The 12,692-nt window shown below is 40.8% G+C and overlaps 1 protein-coding gene across 1 annotated transcript in view; it reads right to left on the bottom strand.

Moving 5' to 3' along the window:
* The window catches only part of LOC140316988 (intermembrane lipid transfer protein VPS13B-like), a 292,443-nt gene that overhangs the window by 131,842 nt on the left and 147,909 nt on the right, over positions 1 to 12,692 (bottom strand). The window contains exons 22-23 of the mRNA XM_072395068.1: positions 2,044 to 2,278; positions 863 to 1,077 (exon numbers count right to left, since the gene is read on the bottom strand). Of these exons, the coding sequence (XP_072251169.1) occupies positions 863 to 1,077; positions 2,044 to 2,278 (450 nt within the window). The remainder of the gene's footprint in view (positions 1 to 862; positions 1,078 to 2,043; positions 2,279 to 12,692) is intronic.

The following is a 12,692-nucleotide window of genomic DNA, read 5'->3' as shown; positions in this document are numbered from 1 at the left end:
ATGCAGTGTAGAGGGCAGGGGAAATCATGAGGCCATTGTTTTTTTCGTTTTATTCATGCACTTTAAATGTACGATTGTCTCAAAACCAGCACGGGAACAATTTATGAGCTCTGAAACTGTAGATGCAGCTCACGTGATGGTTACACTCACTGTGCAGCACGTATGCAGTTCTGCAACAATCACACACACACATTCGCCAGTGCAACAATTACTACAAAGCAATGATGTGCGGTGTCTTTGCTCTGAAGAGCATGGAGTAGGTCCGGCAGCTGGACCTTATCCCATCACAGGGCACTGAGACCTTCCTTTTTTGTGAAACTAATTTGCCTCAATATCACCATGGCTTACCACTGCTATCGAAAGCAGTGTGACCACTCAAAAGGTCATTCACATTCGGTGTTTACATAGGAACCTGGCTCAAAACAGCTAATTCAATAGTGAAAAAAAAAGAAACATGATTATAATGTTGTAATAAAGCAGTGAAAAATTACCCAGGGACCTAACAGGGAGACAATCATGTTCCCAATCTGTCTGTGTTCATTAGGCTGTCACTAAAACATAATAAGACATTGTAAAACAACACTGATGAGTTCTGCAATCCCCCACTGTTCTTAACTAAGACCTCAAAATATTTAACCAAAAACAAGGCAACACTCTCGTGTTTACATTTTTACTTTCATGAAAATAATACGATGTAAGAGGTTTATTTACTGGAGTCAGTCTGCATTAGAAAACTATACAGAGGCAGGATCTTCCTGCCAGAGGTTGGTGGGTTTGTATTGCAGAAAAGTTTACAAAGGAATGATTTGTATAAATACACAGAATTCTAATGACTAGTGAATTTCAGGACTCTCTGGCTGACCTGAGGGTTGGAGCACTTGACGTGGACAGGCTGTAGATCAACATGGAGGCAGACTACAAAAGAGGGTCTTCCTTCAGAACTGCCCTGTAGTTTAGATGTGACAGCCAGCGTGGATGTGCATCCCATAGGCTCCAACAGGTTTAGGCTTTGCTGCTGTCCCAACAATGTGTAAATGCTGAACTGACTCAGGCTTATTGTCCATGGGAAGGCATCACCTGGTGGACACAAGAGGAGGAAGGATACGTTATGTGGGACAGTGATGAGATTGTGAAAAAAAAAAAACAAGTTGATTGGTATGATGACAAAGAAAAGAAAAGAAAGTGTACATTTTTACAAAAACGGAAAGAAATAGAACAATGGCTTATGGTGTCATAAGGACACGCCAGCACTACTGAGTATCAAAAACACTACAACAACTAAATTATTATGTATAACCTTAAAATCGTGGGAGAATAGTTTCAGCCTCCCAGTACTGATATGAAGTGTATATCCAGTAAATTTAATGATGCAGTAAACAATCGAGTAATGTTTAAGTCTAAGTAGGTGCAAAAAAGATCCCAAAGGGTAATCCAGTCTTAGTCTTTAGCACTTTACTCTACTTGTTTGCAAACATATCCTCAAACACCACATTTCCCATGTGCAGTGGACAGGATGCTTTGATCCAGCGCACAGAAAATCAGGAGTGAATACGTTTTTTGTTTTTTTTCAAAGGTCAGGAATTAATCACTTCAAGTTGAGTTGTTCATTTTTGCTGTTGCATCGAAATGCTGATGTCACTGTTTTTACAGTTGTTTTTTCTTTCTCCGGAGATTTTGAAATATGTATGTCCAATGCTGATGTCATTGAAAAGCTGAAGGGGAAAAAAAAGGTGCCCCTCCTTTTTTTCTTCTTTCACTAAAGAAAAAACACTGTTCAACTTTCTAAGTGTTGCTTGTGTCAACTCTACCAGGTGTGCACGCCACATGTTGAAGCTCTATCTCTCAAACTCACTCTACTTAAGTTTGTTTGTCTTTTGTCAAAGTAAATGAGTGGTTGTAGGTCAAAGGTTTGCCTCGTGTTGAAAAGAACATAATGATGATGAATTCGCATCATATAGCCTAAAACTGTTATCAAACCATTCATTTTACCAAGTATTTCAACCATACTAATTCAAATGTATGTCATTGGAATGAAAACCCTACCTTCTTCTAAGATGGGCCTTGATACAACAAAGGGGAGCTCCTGCAGGGGTTCCATATATTTTTGCCCGGCACTGAGGACACTAATCTGAGGGAGGCAGATAACCAGAGTTCCAGGCATGGAGGCTTGGTTGTGATACCAGCTGCGGACGGTGCCAGGTATGTCACCACAGATGATAGTGCTCGGAGAGGGGAGGCTGTCATTTGGCAGGAACACACAGCATGACTGCAGCTCCAACTGGAAAAGGGAGAGAAAATCATGAGAGATATGAAGTCATGTTACCCGAGTCAGTGTCACTTGATTACCGACCATGTGGCTGTCTCAGCCCTTCAAAATAATTTTCAGTAAACAGTCCAAATGTTCAAGGGTTACTGCTGCAATGAAAATGAACTCAATAAGTGTTGGTGATTGGTTGTTGCAAGAAAGGCTTAATATTACTGCCCTCAACTACAAAAAAAAAGGTTCTTCCCATGCTTGGTTATGCACGATGGTTTGACTGATGGAGATAATAACCTAGCCTTATTCACACATTATAAGAAGACCATTATCGCACGCTACAGTTCTTCTCTGGCCAGTAGAATTTCCCTTAAAAAAATTTAAAAAATCGAATGTGACCATGCCCATTTAAAATAAAAATGAAATTCTCTTCTATGAAACAGAAAACCTTTTACAACTTTAGGGACCTTGGGTCGTTAAATCTTGAACTAAAATCTTTTTGAAGTCCTTTTTAAATAAGTGGAGACCATATCCAGCTGCACCGTGTCACACATTTTTTCAGCTAAAAAAAAGCTCCATTTACAAGTCATTTAGGTCACTAATCAGTAACCAGTAAGAGTGAAAGCAGCGTGTAACCTTTCTGTGCCTCAACAGTAGTTTGTCTTTTTGCATTATGCAGGGGCTCCACTGATTTAAAAGACATGTTCACATAAAGAAAGGATGAACAAGTCCAGTGGGAAGACAGCACGTCTTTCTAGGCACTCGTGCATCTATATGTAAGATACAGAGAATTCAGAAGGAGTATAGTGTAAATAATCAATATACAAGTCAAATGAGTGGAAAATTATTACAATCTCATTTATGTTATGTGTGTTATGTTATGCATACACACATGGAAAGATACACGAACTCCATTAGAAAACTTTGTTTTTGTAAATCATGTGTAAATGCTGCACAGGCCTATAAATGGAGGTCAGGTCTTCTGGCTTTAATGGGAGTTGAAATAAAGGGCTAAAATGAGAGACTGAGAGGAAGTGAGACAACAAGTTCGGGAGATATGGAGACAAATTCATCTCACATTACTCGACCTGCTGCTTGGTCTTCAAAGGTCTTTGAAATCGGAACACGTTTGCATACTGACATGCAAGGCTTTGGCTTTTTCCAGTGCTTGTGGGAGTAGATTCACTGACACTGTCTGTGGTGCTGCATATCTGAGTGGGTTAAGTTGTAAAGCAGGCAGACTCATGGAAACTGGGGTTCAGCACTTTGGACATTTTCAATCATCAGTGGTGAATATACACAAATAATGTGTGTGCCAGAATGAAGGACAATAGGGCGCAATAAAAAAAAAATCAAGTTGAGTGAACTTCATCTGACTATATCCAATATCAAGTATGTGAAAGAAAAAAAAGGAAAAGACGTGACCATAACATGTTTTTGATTAATAAAAGGCCAAAGTAATTAAGGCCATATTAATGTTTTACCTGATTAATTTTAGATCAGTTGACAGTTAGAATGTTGAATAATTTGAGGATTAACTTAACACAGAATCACACTCAAGTCATTTAAAGATATGCCTAGAGATGTGAGCTTAACTCTATTATAGCCATACATGCACATATGTAAAAAGTACAACCATAACAAACAGAAAGTAATCTTATACCTCAACATTTGCTGTTTCAAACGGATCATTTGAGAGCACAGCAATTGTACCAAAAAAATAACAGTAAATGACCTATTACAGTTACCTAAATCACTGACTTCCACTCTGAGTATGATGGTTGACTAAATCTGTCACCATTTATCACCCCTGGGAGTTGTGTAACTTTTATATGGCACTTAATTAAATTAACATATTAGCCACCAAAATAAATTCTCAAGTGGACATAGATGTAACATCATTTCACCAGACATATCGTTCAAAGTTTTTTGATAGCAAATTCTTGCTGTTGATAAATGCTGAAAAAAAATCTTTTTTTTTCTCCATTCTTCCAAACTGTCAGAGAAAGTATGTAATATCTGCATTTGGGAAATGGGTCTGTATTTCTTTCTATCCCCTGCATATATTCACACATTATATACCGTGTGCTCGTCACCCAGAAATATAACCCAGGCATTTTTGACATTCACTGTGTAAAGCATATTTTGTTAGCCTTTACAAAAGTCTCAATAAGAGAAAAAGAGAGAGGTCATGCTTAGTTAGCTGAAAATCAACAATTACTGCACAGAGTACTAACCTAACTTCTCCAATGAGTGTGAAGAACACATTGTGTACCTGTAATACACTTTATTTCCGACTATGGTATCATGAGATGAAAGATTATGTTAAGTGTATAGCCACTGCAAATCTGGCACATCACACAGTGAAATACTATTATGAATAACAAGATAACATTTCATAGATGGAACCAGACAAAAAAATCTGAATGTTTGAATGACATTCAGTGAGTATGGCACCCATCGTTTCTAGATGTTAACACTGAAGCAAAAAAAAGGATCAGAATGCTTCAAAGGGCCAAATTATGTAATGGAAAAAAAAAAGAATATCACTCCTAAACTTAGTTGATACAAAACAAATTTCTGGTTGGCTTTGAATTCCTTTAAGTTTACTTTGGGTGGAGGCTAATAAAAGTTACAAAACACAGTATTATAAAAAACAGTATTATAATTCACAATGGCAACTGTGCATGAGTCTTGATGAGGGTGGTAATAAGTGCAACATTTGCTTTTCTAGAGTGAGGAAGGTAAGGCCAGTACGTTAGATAAGAACTGCAGCAGACTCATTCTGCTTATTGGGGACTCCATCAATAAATGTCTGTATGTACAGGATAATAACACAGAAATACAAGGGGAAAAGTGCAACTTTAACTGAATGGATAACTGTACTGACAGAAAGATATCTTGCCAGGGTTTGGATTAAATTGTGCTTACGTCTGTGAGGACAGGGAGCCTATGAACAACCTACTTATTGTAATCTATACCTACTCCTGAAGCTGTATCCATGACAAACATTTACCATGTTTGCACAGTTAGATTAAAATATAATGACAAGAGAAAGTGCTCAGAGACGGTGTAATAGTCCAAATATGTTACATTAATAAAGAGAATGAAATGTTTCATCTAAATCTAGTACAAAATACAAATTTATAGACAATCAAGCAAAAAATGGGCCATATTTGTTTCAGCCAGTACATCAGGTCATGAAAGTAAACGTTAAAATGGTGTACCATGCATCATGATGAAAAAAAAGAGATTTTCCCTTGTTCACCAAACTATTTTCAGAAAGTAAAAGAACATCCATAGTTCTGAGTTAGTGTTGCACTTAGTATTGAAACTTGAAATGGTAAAAAATTGGCCATCCTCCTCCATGTTCTATGTGGTACCATGATTAAACTCACTCTGTGGTTTAAGATTTGAGATGTGACTTGTACATAGCCGGTGAGGCACAGTTACAGTATCCAAACAAAGGCAAGAAAGGCAACAGAGGGTAGAAAAGGGGAGGACTGGCACTGAAAACAGCGCTGACAGATCCAAGAGAGAAACAGACTGAGGTCACAATGTCCCGTGTGCCTCACTGTTTTGACCACTGCCAAAACCACTGACAGCTTCTCTTCATGCTGTCCAGCTTTATAGTCCTCTATCCTACCGTCCTAACCTCCCAAGTCTCTGTCCTTTTGTCCTGTTCTCTGATTCAGGGTGTACGGTACGGTGGAAAGTCTGTAGAGATGTTATGCCCGTGATAACAGAAGAGAGGGACAGGAATGGAAAAGATGAGATGAGGCACAGAGAAAAAATAAGGTGGGTATACAGTTCAAGGTTATGGCGCACAAGGTTGGGGAAGGGAAAAAAAGAAAGAAAAAACACAGGTTAAGATGAAAAGTGAAGATCAAAGTTGAAAGTGAGACCATGTTTGTGTTAAGGTGTAGAAGTTCAAATAAGGTTGTGTGAGTTTCTAATTGGTACCCTACACAATTATGTTTAATAGCTCTGTACAGGCCAATAAACACAGTGCTGGAAGCAGTTAGTGTGTGTGACAATGTCTGCCTACCATGAGCTGATAGGCTCCCAAGGTTCTTGTGTGTGTGTGTGTGTGCGTGTGTGTGTGTGTGTAGGTGTACGTACATGAGATAGAGAGTGAAAGAGAGGGATGGAGAGAGTGAGAGAGAGACAGTGAAAGAGAAGGAGAAAGTTCCATGACAGGGCAGGAAAGTGACGGGGATGCCAGACTTTCCTAAAACTCAGTTTGGTCTGTCACATGCTTGGGAGGCAAAGGGCTGCATTCGCAGTGTGTCAGTATGTTCACAAGCCACTCACAAGGCTCCGCAAACTAAACTTTTTTTTTTTATCCATAATAGCAAAGTGGAAATTTATTTTCTGTTAGTGTGTGGGAAGGCAACTGTTCCAAATGTAGCTGAAGGAAAAATCTAGAATTACATTAAAAATAGAAACGGGCAAAAAGAAAAAACTTGAAAGCTGGAGGTATAATTAGAGCATGGAATATCTATTACACAACTTTACCTTCATATGTGTTCATGTCAATGTGAAATAAACAGCAGCAAAAATGACAGACTTGAAAACAAGTCAGGCACAACAAATAACAAATAATGAAAAGAGTTGCACAGCACTTCAGTGACAGTGTGGGATCCATGAGTGAACTATCTTGAACTATCTTGTGGGTTAAACACTAATTTCTGACAATGTGAGGTGTAACTGGGGAGGAATTATCTTAGGTTATGATTAACACACATATTTGAGTTCAAGCCTACTTTTGGCCAGGAGTCCAGAATGGCAGGTGTGTTCAAATAGTATCTATGCAATTATAGAAGGTTCAGCAGGGAAAAGAGAAGTAAAAAAGACATAATTGTTCATTTGTCCAATGACATCATGTCCTGTCATAGTGAAACAAAATCTTTAACATAACAAATGGAGTCAACTGTCAGCAGTCTTGGACATTTACTTCAGTTTCCTACCACCTCTAATGACAGATTCATTCGGGAAAAACATTGATGGACAAAGTGCCTGTGTGTATTCAGGGCCAGGGTGTATCACTTGCAGCACACATTATTAATATACTTCAAAAAAGTGGAAACACTTTTCAATTTTGACCAGGAAATCTCAGTTTAAAAAAAGGACTGAAAGCAATCAACTTCTCATGAGGGTGCACGTGCTGTACTTTGACTGGGAAAACATGCTCAAATGACATACTTATTAATCTACAAAAGCATACACACATACATCATATGTGCTTGCATGTTCACATTAGGTATATGCAAAAATGAAAAAAAATATATATATATATAAACATATCCCCCCTTACAACACAACCATCAGTCATTTCAGGAGAGAGATTGCATGTGTACTCAGCCTCCAGACAAAGAAGTGTAGCCATTCTGATAAATAGAAGAGTAAATTTCACCGTAAACAACACAGTTATAGATCCAGAAGGTAGATTTCTAATAGTTAATTTATCTATTCAAAATATGAATTTATGCATTGCAAATATATATGGTCCAAATGTGGATGACCCCTCATTTTTTCACACCTTTTTCACTTCACTCTCTGATCACTCAGATAGCACACTCATCATAGGAGGGGATTTTAACATGGTATTAGACTCAGGAGTAGACAGACTCAGTACTTCAGGAAGTCAGCGGAACTGGCAGTCCACGAATATTGTTAAACAGTATATGAAAGATTTTGGTCTTTGTGATGCTTGGCGCTCCCACCACCTCACTCTTAGAGAATACACCTTCTTCTCACCGGTACACCACTCATATTCAAGAATAGATTATTTCTTAGTTAGCAGTTCCTTGATGAGGGATATTTCAGACACCAAAATCCACCCCATCACTATCAGTGATCACGCTCCAGTTTCTATCACACTGAAGAATAACAGAGTTACACCACCAGCTAGGAATTGGAGATTTAATACATCATTACTAAAAGACCCTGATTTTATTAATTATTTCAAAAGGGAATGGTCTGTATATTTAGAAAATAATGACCTGCCAGGAATGTCAGCTTGTACTCTCTGGGAAGCCGGAAAATCAGTTATGAGAGGCAAAATAATGTATTTTTCATCAAATAAGAAAAAGAGGGAAAGTTCAAGGATATCAGATTTAGAACTCAGGATTAAATCATTAGAAATTGTCTACAATACCTCCAAAGAGGAACACATACTGAATGAACTAAGAAAAGCTAAACTTGAATTAAACAAAATTATTGATAAACAAACACAGTTTCTGATACAAAGACTTCGCTTGGAGAACTTTGAGCATGGCAATAAATCTGGAAGGTTCCTAGCTAACCAACTAAAGAGAAACAAAGAGAAAACAACAATCACTTCTGTTAAAGACTCAAAAGTAAATGTCACCCATGACCCCGATGTAATCAACAATGCTTTTAGGGACTTCTATAAAACCTTATATTCATCACAAAATGATCCATCAGACAGTAACATAGATCAGTTTCTTAGTAATATCAACCTTCCAAAATTACAAACCGAACAGGCAATGGCTCTGGATTCACCTATTTCAATAGGAGAACTCCATGAAGCCCTTCAACATATGCCTAGTAACAAAACCCCGGGACCAGATGGTTAGAGTTCTACAAAGAATTTTGGACTGTTTTGGCACCTACATTTCACAAAATGGTATTACAAGTTAAGCAGAATGGCAGATTATCCCCACACATGAACTCTGCAAACATTATCCTGCTACAGAAACCAGGAAAAGACCCCATACTTCCATCCAGCTACCGCCCAATATCTCTAATAAATGCAGACCTCAAAATAATTTGTAAGGCCCTTGCCAAAAGAATAGAAAAAATAACTCCATAATAATACATACTTATAATACATCCTGACCAGATAGGTTTCATAAAGGGTAGACACTCATCCCCTAACACTCGAAGGCTAATTAATCTCATAGACTATTCTACCATCAACAACCTGGAAACCACAATAGTCTCTCTAGATGCAGAAAAAGCATTTGATCGAGTGAACTGGAAATTTTTATTCGCAGCATTAAACAAATTTGGGTTTGGGTCACACTTCATCAACTGGATAAGGATATTATATAGCTCCCCAAATGCGTGTGTCAGGACAAACGATCAAACTTCTCCAAGCTTCAGTCTGCAGAGAGGTACAAGACAGGGTTGCCCACTTTCTCCCTCACTTTTTGCTATTTTCATCGAACCGCAGCTGCTATCAGACAAGATAGAAATATTAAAGGCATCCAACCCCAAAATATTGAGCATAAAATAGGTCTTCATGCTGATGATGTTTTACTTTTCCTTCAGAACTCTCAAACGTCTCTCACTCACACGATCACACTCATAAATAAATTCTCAGCACTTTCTGACTACTCTATCAATTGGTCCAAGACCACAGTTCTGCTCATTAACTGCAGAGTCCAGAATATACCCGCGATCACTTTACAGTCAGGAAATATTAGATATTTAGGCATAAACATTTCCTCCAGGCTCTCAGAGCTAACAAAGCTAAATTATGTGCAATTATTAAAGACAGTAGAGGACGATCTCTCTCGTTGGAAGTCCTTACCTATATCACTTATGGGGAGAGTTACAACCATTAAAATGATGATACTACCAAAAGTTAATTATTTGTTCTCAATGATCCCCATAAAACCATCTGCTACTTGGTTTAAGTCACTAGATTCATGCATCTCCACATTTCTGTGGAAAAACAAACCACCACGTATTAGTTTAAAAACCCTACAGAAGACCAAGGACAGTGGTGGATTAGATTTACCTAATTTTTACCACTATTCCTTAGCCAATAGGTTACAGTATATATCAAAATGGTTTAAACCTAGCCCAATAGATGAACCATGGATAAATATAGAACAAGCATTGTGTGATAATCTGGAAATCTCTGACCTGCCACTTATTAGTCAAAATGTAAAAAATCACAAATGTTTCAAAAGCATTAACATCAGCACCTCTCTGACAGCCTGGTGGGAATTTCTTAAAACAACAAAGTTTTCAATTGTCCCATGTAAGCTTACACCCATCTTGAACAATCCTGACATACTGCAAAACAAAAAAATGCTAAACTTTACTCTGTGGAAGATCAAAGGAATCAAACATCTGGAACATATAATCCAAAATGGAAATTTTATTTCATTTGATGAGCTCATATCACAACATGAGATAGGCAGCAATAAATTCCTAGAATATCAACAACTTAAGTCTATAATAACAAAGAAATATATCCTCCACCAACCAGACTTACAACTCCCCATTAGGGTAGCAGAATATCTAAGCATCTGCACCCAAAAACTACTATCAAAAATATATAAATTATTGTCTAAGATAGATGACACAATGTCTCTACCATCCTCAAAATGGGAGGCAGATTTATCCATCAGTTCTAGTCATAGCTTCTGGCCACAAATATGTTTGAACACCTTCAGAATGACTCAAAATCCTAATTTACAACTCATACAATACAAAATCCTTCATAGAACACACTATACAGGACAAAGGATGTTCAGGATGGGTCTAACACACTCAAACATCTGCTCACATTGCACAGATAACACACCTGATGATTATGCACACGCTTTGTGGTTTTGTGCGCCTGTCCAGAAGTTCTGGCTTGAAGTCTGTGAGGACCTATCAACATGGCTAAAGTGTAGCATTCCTGCATGCCCCACACTGTGCATACTGGGTGACTTAGACAACATCCACATGGAAATGAACTCAGCACACATGGTTCTCACAGTGTTATGTATCGCAAAGAAAACTATTCTCATGAACTGGAAAGCAAAGAACAATCTGTGTATTAACCAGTTTAGAAATTTTCTTTTAGATTATATTAGCATGGAAACAATGTCTGCCTCCTCAAAACATCAATTGGCTGAATTTCATTCTCTCTGGTCCCCTCTGATTAGCTTTATCACATAGTGTTGGTGGTGGGTTGCTGTCCCGTCGCTCTGGGCGGTTGGGTGTGTGCTGGGGGGGGCTGTGTGGCTTCGGGCGTCTGGTGGTCTCTCGGGTCGTGGGGACCGGGTTGGTCATTGCTGGGGGGGACTGTGTGTCGGGCTTGGAGGGCAGTTTTGGGGGCTTGCGGGTGGGGCTGTCTTGCGGTGTGGGGCGGGGTCCCTTAGGGGCCTTACGGTGGTGGCTGCTGGCTCTATGCCAGGTGGCCGGGCCGCTCTGGCGTGGGAGGTGGTGCTGGGCCTGGGCCCTGGTGGCTGGGTGCTGCCTTGCGCCTGGGGGGGGGGGGGCCCTGCCTTTGCCTGGGGGGGCTGGGTTGCCCTGGACGCGCCACAGTATGGGTGGGTTGGTGCAGGTCCTGGTGCCGGCTTGTTGCTCTGGGACCTCCAAGGTGTCCGCAGATGGTTGTTTTTTTTCAGGGTGTTGGGGCGGGGGGGGGTTTGTTTGTTTGTTTTTTGTTGTTGTTTGTTTGTTTTTTGTAGAGGTCCTCCGGGGTGGGGTTGGGTTGAGTGGGGTGGGGTGGGGTGGGGCGGGATGGGTACCTTCTGGGGGTACAGTAGCTCCCGGAATATGGTCGCTGCAGGCCCCGAGCCTGGTGGACATCAGGCCCTCCTGCCCTGTGTTGGCTCCCAGGTAGCGGGGGTGCCTATTGCAGCCAGTCCCTGGCTGCCCTCTCCGGGGGAGAGTAGCTCCCCCGGTGTATATCCCCATACCCCTCTCTCTTCTGGCTCCTGTACACAGCACACACTCACACATGAAGGGTTTTGGGGGCGTGTGTGTTCGGTGGGGGGTAGGGGATGGGGCCACGTAGGTGGTCCCCTTTGGTTGCACTCTGCAGTTCCCCGCCCCTGTTTTAATTACACCTTAGACATTACTACTTATCAAACACACTCACACACACACATTAGGTCTTGGGGGGTAGTTACACTGAGTGGCATCTGGTGGGCAGGGCTCTTTGGGTATGTAGGCTGCCCAGAGGGCCGCGCTCCCAGTTCTACAAGTTTGGCTGCCCCTCAATTTTAATCGCTCACTATTAGAAAATACTGAAGAGCCAGAAGGGTGAGGGGAGGAGTCTTCTTCCCACACCCCTGCTTCCTGGTTGCTGCTCGGGGCGGGAGGGGCCAAGAGGATTAATGAATTTTTCTGCTGGTTCGGGGTCTGTGGTGGCTGGGGGGCTGCTGGCCCCCTGGTGTGCCCGCTGCATTACACCCCAGCGGAGTCGAGGGAGGGAGGACGTGTGGATGTGTGGATGTATGGGACGTGAAAGTGTGTGTGGTAATGATTGGGTCTGGATCTGGGACTTGCTGTCGCCTGGCCTGCCTGTGCTTCTCCTGATGGGGGGGCGGCGTTGCCTCTCCCCGCTGCTCGCTACTTCACCCAGGGCATTTGGCCAGGGGTGCTGGGGCAGGCGCTGACCCACTGTGTGGCTGTCTGGGGCACTTGGCCCTCCTGGGTATTGGGTGGGGCCTCTGCC

This window comes from Leuresthes tenuis, unplaced genomic scaffold (assembly GCF_036924035.1).
Source record: "Leuresthes tenuis unplaced genomic scaffold, fLeuTen1.0.hap1 SCAF_10, whole genome shotgun sequence".
Taxonomy (NCBI): Eukaryota; Metazoa; Chordata; class Actinopteri; order Atheriniformes; family Atherinopsidae; genus Leuresthes; species Leuresthes tenuis.
The sequence above is the reverse complement of the archived record's forward strand: the minus strand, read 5'-3'. Positions and strand labels throughout refer to the sequence as shown.